This window comes from Canis lupus, chromosome 27 (genome assembly GCF_048164855.1).
Source record: "Canis lupus baileyi chromosome 27, mCanLup2.hap1, whole genome shotgun sequence".
Lineage (NCBI taxonomy): Eukaryota > Metazoa > Chordata > Mammalia > Carnivora > Canidae > Canis > Canis lupus.
In genome coordinates, this window is record NC_132864.1 from 22,290,709 (window position 1) to 22,314,509 (window position 23,801).

General features: G+C 42.5%; 1 protein-coding gene across 13 annotated transcripts in view; it reads right to left on the reverse strand.

The window, feature by feature from the left end:
• Positions 1–23,801, reverse strand: part of CIT (citron rho-interacting serine/threonine kinase) — a 165,096-nt gene that overhangs the window by 48,541 nt on the left and 92,754 nt on the right. For 10 of the 13 annotated variants that reach the window (XM_072802746.1, XM_072802750.1, XM_072802744.1 and 7 more), the window contains 7 exons: positions 22,756–22,896; positions 20,819–20,944; positions 17,369–17,464; positions 13,294–13,410; positions 12,227–12,336; positions 11,025–11,199; positions 6,791–6,988 (listed from right to left, as the gene is read on the reverse strand). In XM_072802746.1, the coding sequence (XP_072658847.1) occupies positions 6,791–6,988; positions 11,025–11,199; positions 12,227–12,336; positions 13,294–13,410; positions 17,369–17,464; positions 20,819–20,944; positions 22,756–22,896 (963 nt within the window). The remainder of the gene's footprint in view (positions 1–6,790; positions 6,989–11,024; positions 11,200–12,226; positions 12,337–13,293; positions 13,411–17,368; positions 17,465–20,818; positions 20,945–22,755; positions 22,897–23,801) is intronic. The other 3 variants (XM_072802751.1, XM_072802749.1, XM_072802748.1) reach the window with 1 other exon arrangement.

Consider the following 23,801-nt stretch of genomic DNA (forward strand, 5'->3'; position numbering starts at 1 on the left):
AGCAGAAAGCCTTTCTCCAAGGTAGAATTACTCTGAAACAGCAGCATTTGTTTAGCTGGCACTCAAGGACTTTCTGAACACACGCAATACACCATACACTGTGGCGCAATATGGCATATGTGGAGTTACCACCATTCAGTGAGGGAGTCTAAAAAGTTGATGAGTGCATGATTACCAACAGTGACAAATGCTATGAAAGAAACAAACGAGGTGCAGGAAAAAAGGATAAGGGGGATAGAAAGGAACTTACTTAGATGGGGTAACCGAGGGCTTCTCTGAGGAGGTGACTTACATTGACACCTGTAAGATGATAAGGAACCAGCCATGCAAAGAACAGGAAAAGGCAGAGGGCAAAAGTCTTGAAGCAAGAAAGGGTTTGATACATTTGATAAACAAAAAAAGGCCTGAGTGGCTATTTAAACTTCAAGTTGTGACCCAAGAGCAAGCGTGACAAGTGGACTTCTTTTCTGTTTTTTGTTTTGTTTTGGTTTATTCCATGAAATGGAATAAACAGAATGGAACAGAAAACAATGGGATGTACTGTGGATAGTGAGGCACTGTCACTATCTTCTATTTCAAATACCGTAATTCATCAAATTTAGGATGCTATCAAGACATTGCCATTTTATGTGACATTAGGGAAAACAGGGTGCTATTGACTAAACTATGACATGTCCACATGTTTATATGTCCACATGACTGAAGAGTCATATACCAACTATAAGATGCCTCCTGATTTGAAATACCTTAGAATCAATGAAGAGGTGTGTGTGTGCACACGATTGTAAGGTAAATGTATTTTTGCTGGGTAGTAGTCAAATAATTTTTGGCTAAAGGAAAAAGTGGCCCAAGATTATGGTAGAGAGGCAGGCAGGGATCAAAAATCTTAAAGGGCCAGAATGGAGTTTGAGTTTCATTCAAAATACATTAACTGGAAGCCAATGGAGATTTTAAGAAGTAGAGTGAAATGACTCGACTGTCATTTTGTGGATGTTGTGAGGAAGAGCAGATAAAAATAGGATGAAGGTTGAAAGGAGTAGGGAAACTACTGAGGAGGTTGTTGCTGTCCTTCAATGAGGAGAAGATGGTGGCTTGGAGGAGGATGGTGGCAAAAGACTGAAAGAAGTGGACTGAAGTGAGATCTCCTTTGGAAGTACAGGTAGTAAGACTTGCTGATAGACATTGGGAAAGGAAAGGAAAAGGATGTCCTCACAGACCTTTACTTGAGGGACAGGGTAGACTGTAGCACCACAGCTTAGCTATGAAAGCCCAGAGAAGAATCTAATTTGAGGTAGAAATAAAAGTGGTCCTCTTAAAGAAAAACAAAAAACAAAAATAGTCTCCATCATGTCTATAAGACAGTTAAGTCAAAGATTTTAGAGCTGTGATATATTCCTTAGTACACCTATCTTGCCATAAATATTATAAATTTATAACAGCAGATAGACACTGCAGGAAAAAAATGAGCTTGAATATACAGCAATAGAAATTACCCAAAATGAAATACACAAAGAAAAACTTTTTAAAAAAATGAATGGAGTATCAATGTGCTATCAGACAACTTTGAACAGCCTAATATACATGTAATTGGAGACCCTAGAAGAGGGCAGGGGTCAGACAGAAATAAAAACATTTGAAGAAATATGGCCACAGATTTTCCAAAGGTGATGAAAACCATAAACCCACAGATGCAAAAAGTTCAAAGAACCCCAAGCACAAGAAACACTAATTATGCTATCGCATAATTATCAAACTGCTTCAAACCAGTAATAAAGAGAAAAAGCTTAAAGCCAGTCAGAGAAAAAAAGACAAGTTACATATAGAGAAACAAAGAGAAGACCAATTCCTTACCAGGGGGTAGGTGAAAAAAGGGGAGCAGAGGTGAAGCAAGGTAGAAGACAGTAGAGTAGTATCTTTAAAGAACTGAATTTTAAAAAAAAAAAAATCTGGCAACTTAAATTCTATACCCAGCACAAATATCCTTCAAAAATGAAGGGGAAATAAAAGACTTTTTCAAGTATAAAAAAGCTGAAGGAATTTGTCACTTACAGTCTAAGAAATGGTAAAGAAAGTCCTTCAGTCAGGCAGAAGGAAAGTGACAACCAGAAATATAAATCCACACAAAAGAATGAAAAGCACTGGGGAAAAGGTTTTTTTAAAAAGTTGCATAAAAGAGATTCATAAACAAAAATTTATTGAGAATCAACTCCCCACATAATTAGCTCATATTTTTTATGGACTAATCTATCAGGACATTATTTTTCCCCAAGATCAATCTGCTTTTATGCCCAGCAATAATACAAGAGATTTACTGATTTAATGGGGCATGAATAACACTTATCCAAAGTAGGACAATGGCATTATCACTGAAGTCAGATGGCAATCCTCTTTGAAGGTAAAATGCAATGAAGTGCCATCATTATGGCTTTTATTACTGACTGTGAATTATACACACAAAATGTAGAACTAATCCTGTTATGATGGCTGGAGCATCTATAAGCATTTAACAATTACTCAACTGATCTCCGCAAGAAAACGTCAAGAAATATGTTTTTTTTTATCTGCATTAAGAAATATGCTTTATGTTTCTTTCAAATAAGTTGTGAAATAAATGCACAAAAAAGCAAAAGGTCACATAATAGTGTGTATAAAGATAGTAAAATGCATAAGACAGTCTTTAGATTCTCTCAATGAAATACCTGAGTGTTAATTAGGTGTCAGGTGCTACAGGAATAAATATTTACACTCTTCAAAGGACTTTACGAGCTTTTACGAGCTTTTGTTCATGTGGATTATATTTATCTATCTTTACCACTTAAGAAAGGAAAATGGAGGGATTTTTTCCCCAAGTATTTATTCTTTCTTTTAAAATATTGCTCTTGCACCATCAGTGCAAATGTTCACACAATTAAAAATGCCAAATGACATCTTAGCATTATTATGAAAATAATTTGAATTTGGGGAACCCCCTAGGAATCCACCAATCCCACTTTGAGAACCCCTGACCTAAGGGTTAGGTGCCAATCAGGGAGAATGCACAGGCTGCAACCTGAAGCAGCACTCTTTTTGGGGATTACTCATGTCTTCATTAGTTTTAAAGCCAGTTATAAGAGGAAGAAAGAAAAGAGACTTATAATGCAGTCTTGATGAGAGAGAAGTATCTGCATAACTAGAGAAAGGAACCCAGTGTTTAGACGTCTGACCATCTTCTGGAATCTATGGTCAGGGTTCTAGAACACTCAGGCTTCCACACATCCATTCTTTTCCCTGTGAAGACAGGCACCAAGCAAGACTGTCACCTCACAGGTCCCAATTTTAGATCTTGCTTATCGTACCAATGGCTTGCTTATTAAATACAGAGATTGATATTTATGTAAAACAAATGAAAAGTATGCATTGACCCATGATTTTAACAAATTGAAGAGGATGACCTTGGGATCCCATGGTCACACTATGCTGGGAGAGCTCCTTTCATTGGTGTCTCTAGTTTTAGACTTTTGATTATTCAGCATTAGTCATTTAACCAAATCAGTAAAGAGTGTGATGACAGGGATATGAAGAGTGTGTCGTGGGGCCATGCTCGTGTATACAGAGCCTATGCTATGCTTCTACGCTGTGGCCCCCATTCGGAGTGAAACTTATATCTGCCTAAAGTATGTAGACTCAAATTCTCTTCCTTAGGTAAAGGGATGGAGTCTTAAATATCAAGTCAGGTGGAAAATTCTTTCTCCAAAAAGCATTGAAGCACCTTAAAAGCATGGCTTTTTGTTTCAGTATGACTCCTGTGGGCCTCCAGCTTGACTCATTCTTAGCTTTTGAAGGCCAGTGAATCTCCATGCAAACACAACTGATGGGAGTGGGTAGCAAGAAAACATCATGGAGACCAACAAGTGGTTTCCCAAGGGACCCAGCCACGCTTCTTCAATGGAGAGTGTCAAATGAACTGTGCTTCATCTAATTTGCTCCAGTGGCAGAGGCCAGAGTAATTTCTCCCTTCCCTGGTTAGGAGGTGGTGGCCCCTGAAAATGAAGCAGTAATAGCCCATTTGACTATTCCCTTTTACTGATAAATCAGCCTGCTATGAAGTTCACAGACCTCCTAGGAGATCATTTTAGATCCAGCTGATTTAATGTGGCTGCTGCTTATGTGGGGCCTGAGCAATGAGACAAAGTCTGGGTACCACCCCTGTGGCCATTTCCTCTTTCTCTTGGAAAACAGTCTTCAGAACAAAGCCACTCAGGCAACAGCCACATACGGTCCAAAACCAGGGATATAATCCAAGGAAGGAGAGAGGAAAACCCACAGCCTCAAAACTGGACGAGGCAAGGTGATAGAGGATTTGGTTGCTGCATGATAGGCTACAAACAGCTGTGAGGTTTTTTTTCCTGCCATCACTTTGAAAAAGCCCTATTTTCCAAGGCATCTTCATCTGCAAGAGTGCTAGAGCCCTAGTTTCTAGACTTAGGGAGGTTTGTTTCTTTATTTTTTTCATAAGATGCTCTGAGGCAGTGATCTCATCTGACTAAATTAAGTCGTGACTTGCTGCTGTGAAGGCTTCCAGCAGCCATTAGACACAGCACATTCCAACAGGCAGCAATACAGGATTTAAAGACTAATTTCCCCACAGATAAACAGCAGTGACACATGCTCTATTTTATATCCTTCTCCTTCTGAATGGCCAGGATAAGATGCATAGCTACCACCACCCCTCCCAATTCCAACAGAGCAGTGAGATAAATGTGTCCTTCTCTCACGCTCCAAAGTAAAAGGATTTGAGGAAATAACAGGCCAATCTCCTGGGGAGAAATGGCTAAAGACACAATACTAGGCACATGGCAAGGACTCATTGAGTATACATTAGATCACTGATGTCTCCTTCTCCTTCTTTCAGAGTGTGGATGGTCTGGATGGTCTGGGGGTGGGGAAGATATTAATATACAAGGCATCCAATATAATAGTGGCTGAATTAGGTGCGTCCTTTAGCAGCTAAGAAATGTTATCTGGCTGGCTCTCGCCCCATCCACCCAATTCCAGAAAGCACATAGCCTTCTGGACATGCATTCTTTTATATTAATTTCATTCCTACCTCCATATTTTTCTTTTGTAGACTTATTTTCTCTTGCCCTTTTCTTTTTTTATCTTGTTGTACTGTTTTGTTTCAAAATGGATTCAGAGCAATTTGGAAGGATATAAGGCAGAGGATAAATAAAGAGATATCGTGACTGTTTCTTTTCCAAACCAAGTATTGGGGGCCCATGGTATATCACACAGTAAGTGTTCTCATTGAGACAATAGAAATTAAGGTTGCAATCAATATCTGACCTTGGCATAAGTCCTGGAAAATCTTGGATGCGCTTGCCCCATCTATATAGGAGTTACTCTATCCCCAGAGTCATGGAAGCTCCTGTGTCCTAGACTGGTCCATAAGGACCCTGGCACTAACAGATCATGTTCCCAATCTGTTTCAGATAATAGGCTTCCCAAAACCAACAATGGGAGGTAACTTCTAAGAATGAGATCAGTTGTTTTTTTTTAAACACATATATACTATTTTTGAGATGGGTAAATCATAAACAATGAATGTGTGTGGCCATCTGTGGAAGTAACCCCACACCAAAGACATACTTAGAGATGTTCCCTAGTGGAAATGAGAAGCATATTCAAGATGAATCAGAGTGAATAAGGTACCCACCAAGGTACCTTATTTTAGAAAACATGAAACCCAATCAGCTGCATTGTGCCCTGCCCATGAAGAGGGTACCCTGACCAGCAGGCATGACTGTGCCTGTCCATTTGGCAAGTACACTGTGTTACTATTAGCAATGTATTTGCTTGGCTGATATTAGTCATTAAACTCATTTGGCTTTCTGTGCCAAGTCCAGGTCCACCGAGCAGTCTTCCAAGAGAAATGAGGTCTTTAAGTAGACTTCTCTGAAGGAGAAAAAAATGGGAAGATTAGTCACCCAGGGGATCCTAGTCAACTTGGTGCTTGTAATCTCTACTCTAAGTTGATAAGTTGGCATTTTATATGTAAGATTCTTGTCAGATTTGTTAGCCTGGGTCAGTCCCCATGAGAAGGATCAACGATGGGAAACTGATCCAAAAAGTCATATTTTTAGAGTTCCAGAAAGAACGAGGATCTAAATCCAGTGACACCCTGGCCTACCCGCCCCAAGTTCTACTTTCTGAGAACATTCTTCGGTTGAGTGAACTACTGTCTCAGAAAGAGCAGAGAAGCCATATCCCTCTTAGAGAAAAGAATCTCTCACTTAGAAGAATCTTTTCTATCCAGAACATACTAAATGCATACATAAGACTTGAAGCAGAATTTACAGCTTAAAAGAAAAAAAAAGTAACACCAACAAAGCTAACCAATACAAAAATAGAAATGTGGTAGAAAGACTAAATATAAGATTATTATTTCTTTTAATGATCACTGAAATAAGGTTATTATTTCTTTTAATGATCACTGAAAACTAAGTAGAAGATTCAGGTAAATGGACCTGGCTCAAATTTTAAATACACTGATGATTATTTTTGAAAGAGGGAAGATATATAAATAAAGGAGAGACTTTTTCAAGACTCAGGAAAGGTCAGATGTTAAACCAGCTGATCTAGTACACTAATTCTCATGAAGGAGAAGCTTATGTAAGTCAGTTCTCTGGCCATTAAGTATTTCTAGGGATTGCTTTTTCTCTCTTGGGATTTCTATGAGTGAGCAGATCTCAGTGCCACACTCTTCCTGGCTGAGCCCTGGACCAGCCTGAAGGTACCTGTTGCCCAGACCCACCGTGAGCGCCTGGATCTCTTCTTCTGCCTCTGCCGTCGTCTCTTCTAGTTCCGTCTTGGCCTGGCGAAGCTGGCTCTCCAGGGCTGCCCGGGCAGCCTGCAGGGCTGTCAGCTGGGACTCACGCTCTTGCAGGGAGAGCTGTAGCTCTGTGAGCTGGCGCTTCAGCTCTAGTTTCTGCTCCTCGTGCTCTAGACTGACCTAGGAGGGGCAAAGAGAAAGAGAGACACACACACACACATACACACCAATGCTCAGTTGACCCTAACTGCAGAGGATGCAACTTACTAGTCTAATTAACTGACCCTAACCAGCCAAGGTGCAACCTGCCATTCAACCTGCATCATAAACATGGTCATGAATTCAAATTCCCAGCACTCAACTGAGAAGGAGAAAACAGGTCTGCTATAAAACAGATCTGACTTTAGGAGTCTCAAAAATGACCAGGAGCAAGAACATGCAAGAGAATCTCTGTACAAACCAATCCACACTTACAAATATCCAAAGGCCTGGGGAAGCTTCAAAAGAAAAACCACACGAGAATCGCAAATGAAAATTAACACAATTACTCTTATTAGAAAAGCAGTTTGAAAGTAAATGGCTGTAAGTAACATTATATTGGTAACAAGGACTTCTTTACAATCAGGATAAAAGGACTTCTTTACAATCAGGATAAAAATAGAACAACAGAACTTAATTCTATTTATTTTTAAATATTCCTGCTCTGGAGCACCTGGGTGGCTCAGCTGGTCAAACAGACTCTTGGTTTCAGCTCAAGTCATAATTTCATGGGTCATGGGATCTAGCCCCTGGTCCAGCTCTGTGTTCAATGGGGAGTCTGCTTGAAGATTCTCTCCTTCTTCCCCTCTCCTCATGCTCACTCTTAAATAAATAAATAAATCTTTAAAAAAAATAATAATAAATACTCCTGCTCTGATTTGTTCTAATTAGGTAACCCACATCAATGTCACATAATGAAGTAATCATTCTTCTCTCCCCCTGCCCCTCTATCCTTCTATCCACTCAATGTTTCATTCATTCAAGAAAAACTTGGGATCCCGGGGTGGCGCAGCAGTTTGGCGCCTGCCTTTGGCCCAGGGCGCGATCCTGGAGACCCGGGATCGAATCCCACGTCGGGCTCCCGGTGCATGGAGCCTGCTTCTCCCTCTGCCTGTGTCTCTGCCTCCCTCTCTCTCTCTCTCTCTCTCTATGTGTGTGACTATTATAAATAAATAAAAATTTTAAAAAAAGAAAAACTTAGCAACTTCCATATAAAAAGGAATATGAAGATGAAAGATAGTTTCTGCCCTTGAGTTGAAGGAAAAATGAAAACCAACCATTACCATATACGTGGTCAAGTATAATGGTCAGAATACATAGGGATACAGAGGGAACACAATGGAGGGTAAAGGAGGGTAAAACAACTCTGCATGTGTTTACTGAAGAATTTATAGGAGTCAAACCAGCAAATGGGAAAGAAAATTCAAAGTGGAGGAACCAAGACATCCAAAGGCATGGAGATGAGGGAGACCATGGCCTATCTACTGGCCTAACAAACACAGACAAGGTTGTCCTAGCAACCAGACCCTGTGCCAGTCATTGGAGATGTCAACCAAACAAAAGGTGCCTACTGCCCTCAGAAAGCCCACTAACAGGTACTGTCAACAGGTACACGTGATGACCTCAACATAGAAGGCTATGTGGACACAAAGGTGATGTTCCATCCAGCTTAGGAGGGTCAGAGAAGGGTCTCTGGAAAAGGTGACACCCAAGTCCCAAAAGCTGTAAGGGTGAAGAAAAGACTTATAAAAGATTAAACCTAGAGAAACAACAGGACTTGGTGGTTAATTTGAGGTGGGGGAAGAGATAAGGGACAGAAGATAATGCCCGAGCTTCGAGCCAGCTGAATTGCACAGGGACACCTCTGCAATTGCTATGCCAGGGAACACTAGGAAGTGCGAGAGGAAGAGACAGCTTAAGGAAAAAGATAAAAAGTTCAATGCTGAGGTGTTGATCTTGAGCAGTAAAGGAGACATACAGGCAGAGGTGTCTCAAGTCTACTGGGACAATGGGTCAGAGACTGATGAGAAAGGTCTAGATCTGTGGGCCCTTAGCCAGTCAGGAGCAGCTGAAGCCAAGGCTGTGCTCTCCCGCCAGCAAGGATGGTGGTCACATGACAGCAGCAAATGTAGTACTCACTTATAAGGTGCCAGGCACTCTTAGCTCATTCCATCTTCGTAACATTCCAGAGAGGGAGGCACCACAATCAACTCCACTGCACACACCAGCATGCTGTGGCACTGACAGACTCAGTGACCGAACAGATGCCACACAGCTGAACAGTGGCAGGGCTGGTTTCGAACCCAGGAAGTCCGGCTCGAGAGTCAACTACCTGCTGTTCGTCTTATTAAAAAGCCAGCAGTCAGAGCAGGCTGCCACTCTGCCAGCCAGCCCAAAAGCTCCCCTGAGGCCACTTGGCAGAACCAGGGGAGGCAGGTGACAGCAAGTCATGCGGGGGTGGGCAAGCAGGATGTCGTGCAACAACAGGGGGCCCCCAGAGCCCCGCACCTTTGCAACTCTGCACGCTTTGCTAGGAAAGAGCCTACAACTGCACATGCAGGGCACAGGAAGCCCAGGGGCCTCGAAGGTGAATCAAACCAGAGGCTGAGACGCCTCTGTCCCCAATCTCGGTAGCAGTAGGCAGCAAAGAGAGGTGGACCCACCTTGTTATATTTAAAGCTAAGCTCCAGAACTCCTGGGGAGTGTGACAGCCCTGAGCCTCTTACAAGCATTCTAACTTTCTCCTACCTTCCTTGACGGGCTAGCTGTACAGATTCAAGACAAAAAAGCAACTCTCTTTCCCCAGGGCATTTTAACTGCCCAGATGAGCAACAGATGCAGGGCAGGTGCCACGCTAAGAGAGACATTTGTGAGAAGGGAAGGCAAAACAGCCAGTCACAGTGTTCCCACGCTCAAAGAATCGGGAGTTATTTACACTCACACTCTTAAGGCTGACACTACAGGGAAATGTTGTTAAACTTACTGAACAGTAAAAATATAGCCTGGATAATAAAACTGAAACCACCACCTCAAGCTTTTGGACAATACAGAACCACTGTTCGGAGAGTATAAGAATCACCTGAAGATGGTCAAAAATGCAAATCCCTGTTCCTCTTTTTAACCCCCCAAAATCCTGTTTCATTTAAAAATGCTAAGAGAAGAAGATGCCCAGGAATCTGAATTTCAACAGACACACCAGATGATCCTAATGGAGGGGTCTACACCTGGGCCACCCCTGAAAAACACAAGATAATACATTTTCTGTTGTTTGCAGGACTGGCCTTATTTTTCACATTCCAGGACAAGAACCACGAGTATCCTCAAAGTTTAGTCCTCAGGCTATATCTGCTTCACAGTCTTTGCTGTTAAGAGAGATCACGTGCTCTTTGAAGAATTCCATCACAAATACCTGAGCACCTGCCTACAAGGCTCCAGGCACTGTGTCTTCTTGCCCCACCAGGATGTCACGCTTCCAGCAACCATTCTCTGAACATCTCTGTTCAACCAGCCTAACCCTGCCTGCTAGGTGACAGCCCCCAAGATCAAGGATGCAGAACCAGGCTACTCCCTGGCACACAGCAGGATTTAACGAATACACATGGAGTACATGTGACATCACAGCCTCACGTGTCTGTGACCAAATGTGTTGCATTTTCCTCCCAAAACCTTGGCTACCCTTTCCAGCTTCCTTACATCCCCAAAGCAACCACATCCCATTAAAATTTAGATTTGTCTCTTACTCTTCCACCGTCACTATGAGACCGCTGCTGCCACTGTCAACAAGCCACATGGTGGATCCAGGTGCTAAAGCCCAAGCATGGACTCAGGCATGTGACCCTCACTAAATCAGGATAAGGGAGGAATCACTCTGCCCCCCAATCTGAAAAATGCACCAATGTACCTAAGCCTCATGTGACCCTAGGAGGGAGATCTATCATCACAGTCATTCGTCCAATGAGGAAACAGAAGCATAGAGAGAAGGTAGGCTGCCCAAAGAGACAGCACTTGCAAGAAATAGAAGTAGAACCCCAACCTAGATCACACTGGCCGGGTCTGTACTCGTCACCACCATGCACAGTGTCTCTTGGGTATACACTGGCAGATACTTGACACCTGGCTGGTTTCAGAGCCCACAACCCCCAGCACATCCTCCTGGGAGAGAGCCCCTCCTGCTTACCTCCCTCAACCTCGTCTCCAGCTCCAGCAGCCGATTCTTGTCACTGTGGTCTTGGTGGCTTATTTTCTCCAGCTGCTCCTCCAGCTTTCGGTTCTGAGCCTCCAATTTCCCAGCCTGTGTCTCCAGGTAGAACTTCTGTTGCCTGAGTTCTGAAATCATCTCTTCCTGGGCCTTCCTGGTGGGGGTGGTAGAAGGAGCCAAACAAAATCACAGTCTCATTAGAGGGGAGCATGTTCCCCTAGATGGCCAGAAAGAAACAGACTGAGAGGTGTGTCTTTGAAATTGGGCATGGTCATTTCCAGGTTGGCTCTCCCTTGACCCAGCCTCATGTGCAAGACCCCAGCATGGAGACCCAGGACCGACTTAGCCCTCGCTGTTCAGAGGTCCTGGTCTCTGCAATTCAGTCAAGGGGAATGCAAGAGACCTGAACACATTTCCCTCCTAAGGTAGACCCTTTTTTCTGTATAATAGCAGAAAGGAGCCTCTGAAAAGTACAAGAGTGCCCTCAACAACTCACAGAATTGGGCCCTGGAGAAGAAAAGTCAATGAGGATAAGGAAGGAATGTTATTCCTTCCACTTCTTCATAGACCTCGCTCACCTCCCCACCAGACAGCTCACAAGCATCAGAAACTAGAATGACTCAAAGACCAAAAAGTGGCTCACTGAGCTGGTTTAAGTGAAAATGGGAATGTTTTAGAAGATCTCTGAAGAGAGGTACCTAAGCAGGGGAGGAATCCCAGAGATGTTCATTCTTTGGGGGAGATGATTAAGACCAAAGTGCCCCTGGAAGATGGGGAGTCCTTGCAAACCTCATGCCCCTGGACCTTACTTCACAACAGCAGGGTAGGTGGCCCAGCCAGGCACACACAAGATCACCTCTGGCTCATCATGGGAGGCAAGTCTGGGGAATAAGGACCACAGCTTCTCAAAAGCCAACTATAAATAGGCCTCATTAGAGAGAGCAAGAGTGCTCTGTAATCTGATGGCAATTTGAAGCTGTTAAGAAAACTCAGCTCCAAAGAAAGGGCATGGCAGAAGGAGACCGCTTAAGAGAGGGCAAAATTACACATGTATTACAGGGTCTGGAACAAACGACAGAAGTAATTAAATCTGCTCTGGCTTCATCGACAGGATGAAGTTTACGCCCCAGGAGAGAAGACCAATCTGTGATCACGCACACAGGTGGAATCTGAATACTTACATGTTCCTCTGAGTAAAAAGACTGCTGTTTGCCGCCAGTTTGTTGGCTTCTGAGAGTTCCACGATCCTCTGTTCCAGGGATCTGATCTTGGAATCCATAGCATTGATCATCTGAAACACAGGGGGAGCCTGGAAACCTCACACATGGACAGCTCAACCGGAGCAAGAAAAACTGGGGCTGTGGGGCCAAAGGCTCCCCTTGAGATAAATGGAGGCTCTCTGACCAGAAGTAACAGGGGAGTTAACTGGTCTATACCCCAAGGGGCCCAAGTCTTCCTGCCTAGACAGCAGCACATAGTTGTTTTCTCAGACAGAGATGACACATCCCCACACTACCTAAGTGGCCTGTGTTGAAACCACATAGGAACCCAACATTCTGTGAGTAAGCAGGCCCCATGAGCCCCCCGCATCATCTGCATGGGACTTGGGCCTGCCGAAGCCTGACTTGAATCTGCAAACTGGTGTGTCTCATCACCCATGGGTCTGTCATTTCTCTATCATCCTAGATTCTCTACACCAAAGTTTTCCCAACTTAATAAATCATAAAAATCAGGGAGGAGGGGGGAAGTTGCTGGTTAAAAATATAACTTCCCAGGCCCTTCCATTGGGGATTCTGGGGTCCAAAGACCCTGTTGGATTTGGGATCATAGGTGGATTAACAAGCACCACAGGTGAACCTCACAAGCAGAAAGTTTCTGAAACCCATGCCTCTATGGATGAGAAAGGCAAGAAGCAAGTGCATAGAAAGGAAGCACATAAGGAAGACTTTGGGCCACTGGTTGTTTTGTCAGGTGGCCTTGTGAAGGACAATGTTGATGGCAGCCCAGGATGAAACCCTCAAAGGAGAGCACAAAAGGCAAAAGTGGCCACCCTGAGCCACTCCCCCACTCCCCCTCCCCACTGCTTTTAGGAGACGAATTTGTTGCAGAGAGCCTGCTGTAGGCAACAAACTCCACAGGATCAAACAGGAAGAATTCATCGGCTGGAATGGGCTCTCCTTGCATGTGATTCCAGGCACATTTCATAAACCCTCCTTGGGAAACTGGCTTTGTAATTCCTTATACCTACCGCCTTCTGCTCGCTGAGAATTTTGCCCTTCTCATGGGCCTCCTCTTCGTGTCTCTGCATCAGATTCTCCAGAGTCTCTTTATCGGCCAGGTCTTTCTTTATCTGGCTGTCCAACACCTATGAGAAAAAAAGAAGTTAGTGTCCCAAGTAGCAAAGCTGAGCAGGGAAGACTGATCAGGGGCTCTTGGGAAAAGCACAGGCCAAGAAAACTCTGGGACAAAAAGACAGAATGGGAATCTGTTTATGAGCCGGGATGGGGGTAAGAAGTCAAGCATGACCATCAGAGATGGCAAATAACCAGTGGACTTCAACTAAGAACTTATTTTAAGATTGGCAGCCAGAAACACTCAAGAAGTATAGATCCTCAGTGGACGTAGACTCCAAAAGGAGAGAAATAAAAGATCTGTCCCCAGATCTTACAATGTGCAGCTGTTACCTAGGGACCACTTTATCGTAGTCAATGCACCAGTTTTCAGAACCTTGTTTGCTCTTAATTGGTTCAGAATTAATCTAGGTATCTCCAAGGCTGTGCACAGAGGGACAGAGAGCTAAAGACCAAGGATGTCTGTGTGACCAAGGCTGATGTTGGGAAACAGACAGGGGACAAGAGGGTTCTGCCCGCCAATAAAGTAGGCGGAGAGTCAATATTTTGAAAAGACAACATAAAAGAGAAAGGGGAAAAAAAGTGCCTCTTTCCTCTGATCTAGCTGGGGAAAAAAAAAAACAAAAAACCCACTGGAAAGAGATAACTTGCCAGAGCAACCTTTTCCCAGGGGAAGAGAAATCATGTGTTCTCAGTGCTGAGAACACCACTGCAAGCACCCTCTGTTCCCAAGGGGAAAAAATAAAATGGTAATGGTGTCACCATCACCAGCTTGATCTAATGTTCTGCAAGGCACACACAGCCCTACCAGTTGCCAAAACAACAAATGAGAAAGAAAGAAAGATAGAAAGAGGGGGTGCCAGGGGAAGACAACATCATAACTTGCCAGAGCCCTTGACTACAACCCTCCATTTCTCATCACAGAGAATCCACTCTACCTTTTCTGAATGACACCAACTGCTTCCAATACTGGGAAGAATCTGAAAGAACTGGGGTCACAGAGGGGGCTGAGATCTGCCCTTCCCATAATGTCTATTGTGAAGGGACCTTCATGGCTCCTGGGGACATCCTCCCTAAAAGGAGCCAGTCAGCAGGCAGGGGGGTTCACATGATAAAGAGAGGAAAGAACAGATTTCAAAGACGGCTTTAAACTAGAACTGACTGCTGAAAAAAAATAGATTGAGAGTTTGTGGAGAAGAACAAAAGGTGGTGGACAGGTCAAGGGAGGAAGGGAGAAGCTCAACAGGATAAGTGGCCCGTTCTCTAGGATGCTGGGGCGTGATTCTAAAATTACAAATGAGAAAAGAACAGAATCTAGGGTACGACCATGATTATTACTAAAATGGCCTTAGAGAGGCTGGAATGGAAGCACAAAGCAGAATGGGCTAAAAAGAAATGGTTTCATAAAGATTCCAGGAGGGAAGAAAGAAGAAAACAAGTCTTTTCATAACAATCCCTAGGATCTATAAAACAAAGTTCTTTCCATCTAGATGGCTGTGGAGACCACAGAGTATCTGGACCAGGCATGCTCCTTTTTATGGGGTGCTAAAGCAACGAAGTACATTTTCAGGGTGACTCATTCTCAAAATAAAACCTTGACTTTGGGACGTGATGATACCAACAAAAGGTAGAGAGGGACGGCCTCTATCAAAAACAGACACACCTCAGCTTCACCAGAGTTAAACTGGCAGAAGCACAAATGAGGAGATGCATGGGAGGGAAGCAAGGAACTTGAAATGAGAGAGCCACTGTAGACATTTATATCAATTTAAGACAGAACACAGCTTTTGGACAGGAAAGTCAATATACTCACCCAAATTATAGAATGAGTTTTATGAATGGCTATTTTCATTGTGCCATTTGCATCATAATTTTCTGGAAGTTGATTTATTCTGAAGATAAAAGTTGGGAAGTCAGTAAGATTTCAAATCAAAAGGATTAGCATATAATGTTTATGCTGAGTAGGGGGTCATGCTACAACACTTTGAAGTCACTTCTGGGTTATTTTTCTTTTTTTTTTTTTAAATGAAAAATGACCAAAAGTAACTCCAGGGGTTACAAAAAAAAAAAAAAAAAAAAAAGGTACCAGGATGGTGATGATGATGATGATGTTGTCTGTGGGGGCATGTACATGCTTGGTTCTCCAAAAAAGGAACACAGAATACCAAAATCTACAACAGGATCAACACGAAAATTAAAAGCCTCCTTCATTGTCTGATTTGGAATGGGAAAACATAATATTTAAGATGTAATGGCCAATGTCTGATTCTCAGGAACACAAGAATTGAGTTAAAGGCTTGGTCCAAAATCATAAGGAAAATGTGATGTGATTTTAAAAGAAAATAGATAAGCTGGCATTTTTTCTGATCACTGAATTTATTAAGAATAATTGAGCTGAAATAATAATTCTAATAATTGAAATAATAATTGAATTTAATATCTTATACATTGGGCTAGATTATTTAGTACAGCTCTCCTATGGAAAATGATTTAAAATGTTAGATAAAGTATAGAAAACATTCCCCCCAAAATTGGCAAGAGAGTAAGAAATTAGAGACTAAAATTCTAAATGAAAGCAGAAACCTAGACAGTTAAGATGGGCACAAAGTTGTTTTTAACTTGAGGCATTTGCTGAACCAAATAAACTGGAACTTCATTTTTAATAGCCTCAAAGGATAAGAAGACAGAGAAGTCTAGGCCCAGGGTCACCCCCAAAGGAGGAACACATTTCTATTCAGAGTTTCAAAGAATTCCCATTAATAATTTTCTAAGGAAGATGAGCAGCTGACCAAGCACACAAGAAGATAGGCACCATGAAAAAAAACAAAGAGAAATAAAAGAGCAGAAACGGACCTTCAGATTATAAATAAAGAACATAAAACAACTATTCCAATGTATTTAAAGAAATAAAAGACAAGCTGAAAATGAATGCTAGGAATAGAAAATTATTGTCTTAAATAACCTAGTAAACTTGGGAAGGAGCCAAATAAAATGTCTAGAAACCAAAAATACAGGAACTGAAATTTAAAATTCACTGGATGGACTTAACTGCAGATTTTACAGGTCAGAACTAGTAAACTGGGAAAATCAGAACTCACCCTCAGTGTGCACTGAGAGATAAAGAAATGGAAAATATGAAAAAAAAAATGCACACGATGCCTACTCAAACTCTCAAAAAGGAAGAAGGAAGGAAGGAAGGGACAATCTTGAGATACAGTAACCAATGATTTTCCAAAATTGATAAAAGATACCAAGATATTTTAAAGTCCTACATATCTGAAGCAAGAGAAATATATCTCCATTTAGACACATCACAGTAAAACTTAGAAAATTAAAGACCGAGCAAAATTTTAAAAGCAGCCAAATAACAAAAAAGAGCAATTACTTTCAAAGAAAACAATGGTTAGACTGACAGCTGACTTCCCATTGGCAACAATAAGTCAAAAGTCAATGGAATGATACCTTCAAAGGGTGTTCAAAGAACTGCCAACCCAAAACTCTATCCCCACGTAAAACACCTTTCAAGAATGACTGTGAAATAAAGACGCTTTCAGACACCCAGAACCGAGAACTTGTCACCAGCAGGTCTTCATTAAAGTAAGTCCTCAGGGATATACTTTAAACCAATGGAAAAATGTTCTGATCTGAGATGCAGGAAGGAAATTAGAGCCAAGAATGAGGAGTCTGTGGCTAAATCTAAATTATCATGGATATATATATATAAATTTATATATATATATATATATAAATTTATATAATATATAAATATATATACATATATATTTTTTGACATCACATATCAAAACCCCCACATGGTTTAACATCCCAAAACCTCCCACCATGGCCTGAGGACAGCATTTACCCCCAATAGGCCTTTGGTCTAGCAAGAAGTGGTCCAAAGTACCCAGGACAAGAGAGACGCTGTGTCGTGCCATAGGAAGAATGCCAGGGAAAATCAGAAAGTGTGTTTACTTTAATTTTTTCCTCGTAGTGCTGTTCTTTCTGCTTCAGGTGCACCTCTAGGTGCTGGGCTGAGACCTGGGCCTCGCGGTGCTTCTCTTCCAGCTCCTGGACACAAAGGAACAGACAGTCAGGTGTGCAAAGGGAAAGACAGAGCTCATGTGTGTTAGACATTCACGGGAAATGTGACTTTGGCACCACAAGCAACAGGCACACGTTCCTTCATGACTAGCCCCTGAGGCTCTTGGGAAGGAAACCACCACCGATCCTTGGCCCTGGGGTTTCCAGGTCCAAGTAGTCACAAACATACACATGCAGCCGGTAGGCTGGGATCAGAATGCTGTCAGTGTGACAGGTCAGACAAAAGCAGCTCTTCATCTGTGCACAGGGAAATGACAGTCACAAGGCAACATTTGAAAGTTTAGTGCAGCACAAAGCCCCTGACCACCACTGTCTTGAACCTTAGGCCATTGTCACTCTCATTATGGCCTTAAATGAGAAACGTGGTTTTAATTTCTTTCAAAACTCAAGTTATTTTATTATCCTAAAAAATGATTTTGTCTTTCTGATTATCAACGTGATTGCTCACCCTAGCCATGGGAAAAAAATTAATGTTACAATTCAAACACTTTGAGGTTTGAAGGATTTTATTTTTTAAGCTGGCTGGTGGGTGGAGAATGCAAGTATCTGGAGATGTTCATGTATCTTGTTTATAGGCTACAATGCTAATGGGAACAAAGTAGCACATAAAATACACTGATAATAATGACCAAAATATGTATGCAGATATATTAAAGATGGAAAGAGAGTTTGGAGTGATATAAATAGTTCAGATTTAATGTTCCCTCCATTCTAAGATTTCTGCTTTTAAACAAAATCGTTATTCATTTGAAAATTATATCAATTCATTTGCCAATGTATTATAAACTGATCTAATAAAAGGCAGCATCAATCCACTGAAACATTCTCTAAATGCAGATATCTGCATCCACATTAATTCTTATGAATCTGGACCCATTAGTTAATTACTAATATCAAAAGTCATTACCCCAAGTTTTCATCTCTTCACAGTTATGAAATTTTTCCTTGAAGTAGAAGTAATTATGAGAATTTTGAAGAATGAGGAAATTATACAGGATATGTCCATAAAGTGGGGAAAAAAGACTCTCAGATTCATATGCACATAAAATGTTACTGATTAAGCTTTTGAATTTCTAAAGCCTACAAGCACTGACTTTGCTTTGGGGGCCAGTAAAGTGTTCAATATTAAGACCAGGTGCACAAGATCTATTGCAGTCTAACAGATGTGATCTTGAAAAGTTGAATGTAAACAGGATTTTAATTAATAAAAACATACTTTAAGGGCTTTATGTGCACTAAAAGATCTCCTGCAATGAATTCTTTCATTAAAGCAAAAGACTTTGCTATAATGAGAACCCCAATTACCTGTTTTGAAAAGGTCTTATCAGAATAGCAAATATTTTAAAGCAAATGACATTTTGGGATCTGTTTCCAAGCATCATCATTATATGACAGGATTAAGGACCACCTCTGCCCACGTCCTGGGTATTTCATAGTCTACGCACAGGTTTCTTTAGCAAAAGGCACTTTCTGATAAATGAAGTCACAACCACAAAGGTAGGCAGGTGGCAAGATACCCTTGAACAAAGAAATCTGTTTTTCTTTATGTTAGAAATCACTTGATAATCATCTTTTCTGAGTTTCTGTCCTCCTAAGATAGCATAGGAATGGAAAGGAGGGTCTAAAACCAGGTCAAAACTCAGATACCTGAACCTAATGACTTTAAGACCCAATTTCTATATATGAATGGGAGTTTAGAATACTGAATCCCAGAACGCAGAACTCTATATCCCTAACATTTTAATTTCAAGTGTATCTTTGGAAAAGCAAATATTCTAAATCTGACTTCTTGGTGGTTTGCCATTTTTTGTTGTTGTTGTCATTTTTGTAAAACGTTATCTTTTCTCTATGTATTAGATCAAACTCTTCAGTCCTGTTATGCAAACATTGTTGTTCGCTGCTACGTTTCCAGCTCCTAGAACAGTGCTTGGCACATAGTAGAAGCTCATTAAATATTTGTTGAATGAATGAATGAACACATCACCATTAAACAGAGAAACAGTTTGCAACCACAAGAGACTTAACCACTTCGTTTGCACCAAGCAAGGGACAGCGGTGGTGGAATCTTGGTAGGATCTAATTTTACTCACGATAAAATTCACACACTTGACAATCGCCAAGAGAAACTTTGATGATGGAACAAGAGAACAGAAAGGGTAGACTAACAGTCACATTTGCCTTTGTGTGCAGACGTATATACGAAGACTGTGTGTGAAAGCAAAACAATTCAACCAGTTTCTCTTTCACCTGTTCTCCCAAGAGCATCCATATCTTCATGAATATATGCAAACACCGGTAATGTTTTGAAGGGTTTGGGGTGTTTTGTTTTTTGTTTTTGTTTGTTTGTTTGTTTGTTTGAAGTACTAAGGACAGGCCTATAAATTGGCCATTCTTGAGTTCATATAGTTGCAAGTGACCCACTTCCCAGAAGTGATACAGAGAGACAGAGAGAGAGACAGAGAGAGAGATGCCCTGCCCTGCTCACCACCTCTACTCCTTAGGGTGGAAAGGAATGGTCGACCACTGCAGGGTCTCTCCTAGGGGCAGGGAGGAGGGGGCTAGGAACAGACTCCATGTCATCGCTAAGACTCCCAGACGTGGCACACATTTCAGCTTTGGAACTGAGATCCAAGGACAGTTCTTTAAAAGTTCACCTGCCTGGGACAAAATTTCACCACATCCACAAGTACCACCCGAGCCAGCCTTCCCTGATGAAGTTAATTTGGTCACCGGAGCCAAAAACAGAATCATGATGATTTACGAATCTAAAAAAAGACCTGCTACATCTAAGGAAATTAAGGGGGGGGGGATAATACTAATAACCAACTGTAGCAGAGAGAGTGAGTGGGTGAATACGGATCTGTGACAAATACTACTCTGCAGAAAACAACCCTGCATGACTAATTTCTCTCTTCTCCAAAAAGCAAAAATCTGAGTTTTGATCTTAAAGGTCTAAATCCCCACTGTAATTGCCATCGCAAAGTTAACAGCCATACAAAACTCTGCTGATAGAAGTACGTAAATGCTCCTGTAGAAATGTATTGGAAATGACAGAGGATGCAAGTTCATATTTTAAAATGTCAGGCAGTAGCAAACAGAGCAGAAAAATAGTATTTACGGATCTGTTACCGGTGCTGAGACGTCCAACATTTGGTGATGGGTGCTATCCTAGCATGTGGCAGACACTGAAGCCACCTCTCTCCATTCACCTACTTGGTGACACCTCCCCTGGTGGCGGCGCTCCATTCCGCTTTTCACCCCCTTCCCTCTGCAACCTCTAACCTGTTGTCTTTTAACTTTTCAGCTTTTGTTCCTGCTCACCAGAATTTTATCAGCCATCTGCTGGATCTGTTGGGATTTTGTCTGGATGTCATCCTTCAGTCTGTTTTCTCTACGCTCCATGGTCTCTAGCCTCTTTACCTTGTTCTCCAGAGAATGGCGGCGTTCCTGTAGATCGTGAATCAATCAGAGAGTTTTAATGGAGTAACCGCTACGGGCACAGCGCCTGCACCGAGGGAGAGCACCCTCGAGAAGCATACGCACAAGGCAGGAAGAGAAGTCTCGGGCACCTGAAGCAACGGTGAGGCAAAGAAGATTCTAGAATCCAAGTACTTGGTTGTGTGGGTTATAAGAGTGCATTCATTCATTCAAATATTTACCAAGCACCTACTATCTGCAAAGTATCACACTAGGCATCACGGAAAATACGGAGAGGAAGCCGACAGAATTCCTGCCCTTGGAAAAGATAAGACAAACATAAAGAAACATAATATAGGTTAAGACGGGGAAGGGCCATACAGAAAATCAGTGCAGAGGGCAGTGGAAGTGAGGTCTTTTCACTGAACGAGCTAAGGGGAGAAGTCACAGAGATGTGAGCTTTGGAGGACGCTGGGATACCCAGGCTGGAGTGGGGAGGGTAGGAGGGGAGGTGGAAGGCCTTCAGTCAAGGCAGACACATTAGCAGAAATACGGAGTGGGGTGGGAGCGAGTGCAGCCCCAGGTGAAGCCTCCAGGGGCTATAGCATAAGATGCCTTAGGGGACAGAATAGGAGAGAAGGTAAAAGGGAGCTCTAGTGGGTTAAGTGGGTCAAATGGCTCAGAATTTCACGTACCAAGCTCAGGGGTGCACACAGGATACAGGGAAGCTCTGAAAGCTCTGGGATGGGCCAGGGGGGTGCCAACGAGCCTTGTGTTGAGGCCCGTGAGTCCTACATGGTATAAGCCAGAGAGGAGGAAGGGAAGATGGAAATCAGGGTGGGGGGCAGCCAAGAAATGAGCAAGTGCGCTCAGCTAAGGGAAAGAAGGCTTGGACCATGAGGAGGCCCACAGAAATGGCAAACAAGGGGTGAACGGGGGAAACAGTGGGGCTGGACTTTATAGGACTGAGCAGTTCACTGAATGGCAGGAAACGAGGAGAAGCAGATGATGTCAAGGTTTCAAGCCTGGGGTGACCAGATGGATGACGGTGGCCTGGATTGGCATGAGGAGATTAAGAAGGGAGCCCCGCTCATGGGGAAAGATACCGAGTTTGTTCTAGATTTGATGCACCAGCCACAGCACTGTGGCAGGGGAAGGCAGAGGGCCCAGCAATAGGGGGAGGTAGGGTGTGATGGTTAAATCAACTACGATATGTTGCTCTCTGGGACAATCACCAAGGCGGTGGGGGAGGCAGAGGGGAATAAGGGGAAGTATTATTTTTTATTCTGCGTTCTTCAGTACTGTTCAAGTTTGTCACAACGAGAAGACACTCATGTGTTTCCTGTATAATTGTATCAAATGTTTCAGCAACAACAACAACAACAAAGAATTCGAGGGAGAGGAGGGGGCCAAAATATAGGCCCAGGGGGCCATCGACACACGGGTAATAGCTGACGCCTTGAAGGTAACGTTATTCACTCTGCAGGGAGGAGGCAAGGAAAAACAAGGGTGCGGAGGGAGGAAAAAGAGAAATTGAGGGACAGCGTTATGATTCACCTATTAGAACATAAAGCCTCCCAGGTTAGTGAGGCCAGAGGAAAACAAACAGAAAAGCAAGGCTTTCCTCAGGACACCTTTCTACTGGCCACCACTGTGACCGGTCTTTTCTTCCCCTTTGGGGAAAACGTTGCCAGGCCTCCCAGGTTTCAAAGGGGTTTGCAGAAGGCAAAGTGGTTCTCTGGGGCCTTCTTGCTGGCATGGCCTCAAGCTGGTCGGCTGCTCATGGGTGGCCACGCTGGGACCTAGGCTCCGTCCACCACAGCCTGAGGACCCCTGCTCACCTCAGCCTCCACCAGCTTCTTTTTTATGCCTTCAGAGGAGTCCTCCCGGTTCTGCAGCTTCTCCAGCTCACGCTCGGCTCTCTCCTTTGCCTGGCGGATATTCTGCAGCAGTTCAGTGGCCTCCGTACTGGCTTTTACAGCCTACCAGGGGAGAAGGAGCAGGACACAGATGGCCAAAGTTATTCACAGAAAAAGATGGTGACAGTCTCCTCCATAAAAGGCAGGCAATACTAAGTATACTGTAGCAGATCCATTTTCAAAACCTATAAACATTCACTTTATTCTGTATTTCCTCCACGCTAAGACACACTTATATATATTTCAATGTCACTGAATTTGGAATGCATCTCACAGTTAAAATGGATGGCAATTTTTCCTTCTTGAGGTGCACAGATAAAGGTGTATCTGCTGATCATTAGTATCTTAGGTTCAACGCAACCTAGTAAATGCAAACCAAACGGTCTAGCAGGACTTATCCACCAGGTGTGAATGTATTTACCCTCAGAGCACTGTTTCTTCTTATTTAATTATCTCATTTGCTAATTTTCCTACAGGCAATCTGTACTACTTTTATTTCAAAATAGGATAAAAACTGTAAGCTTTTCTTCAACCTATCAAAGGCTACAGCAACCATAGAGTTCACTGGTAATTCACAATCTGTGCTTTAAACACACACACACACACACACACACACACACACACACAGCTAAACCTTTTGAAGTTAATTTTCATTTGGGTCTCAACTACACTGCAGCTCTTACAGCATCATATAGCAAAGATCTAAGTGTAAGAAACCAAAAAGCTCACACTTCTTTCCTTTGAATTATAATTTTAAAGAGTAAAAACTTCAAGAAAGCTTCGAGACTAGCACTGTCCAACACAGGAGCCACGGGACATGGGCAGCCCTTGAACATCCCCAGTGTGGCTGGTGTGACCGGAAAATTAATTTCTAATGTAGCTTATGTTTGATTCATCTAAAAACTGAAACCATGTAAATGTTTTAATATTGATAGACAATGCAATTTTGGCTCTATCAGATGAAGTAA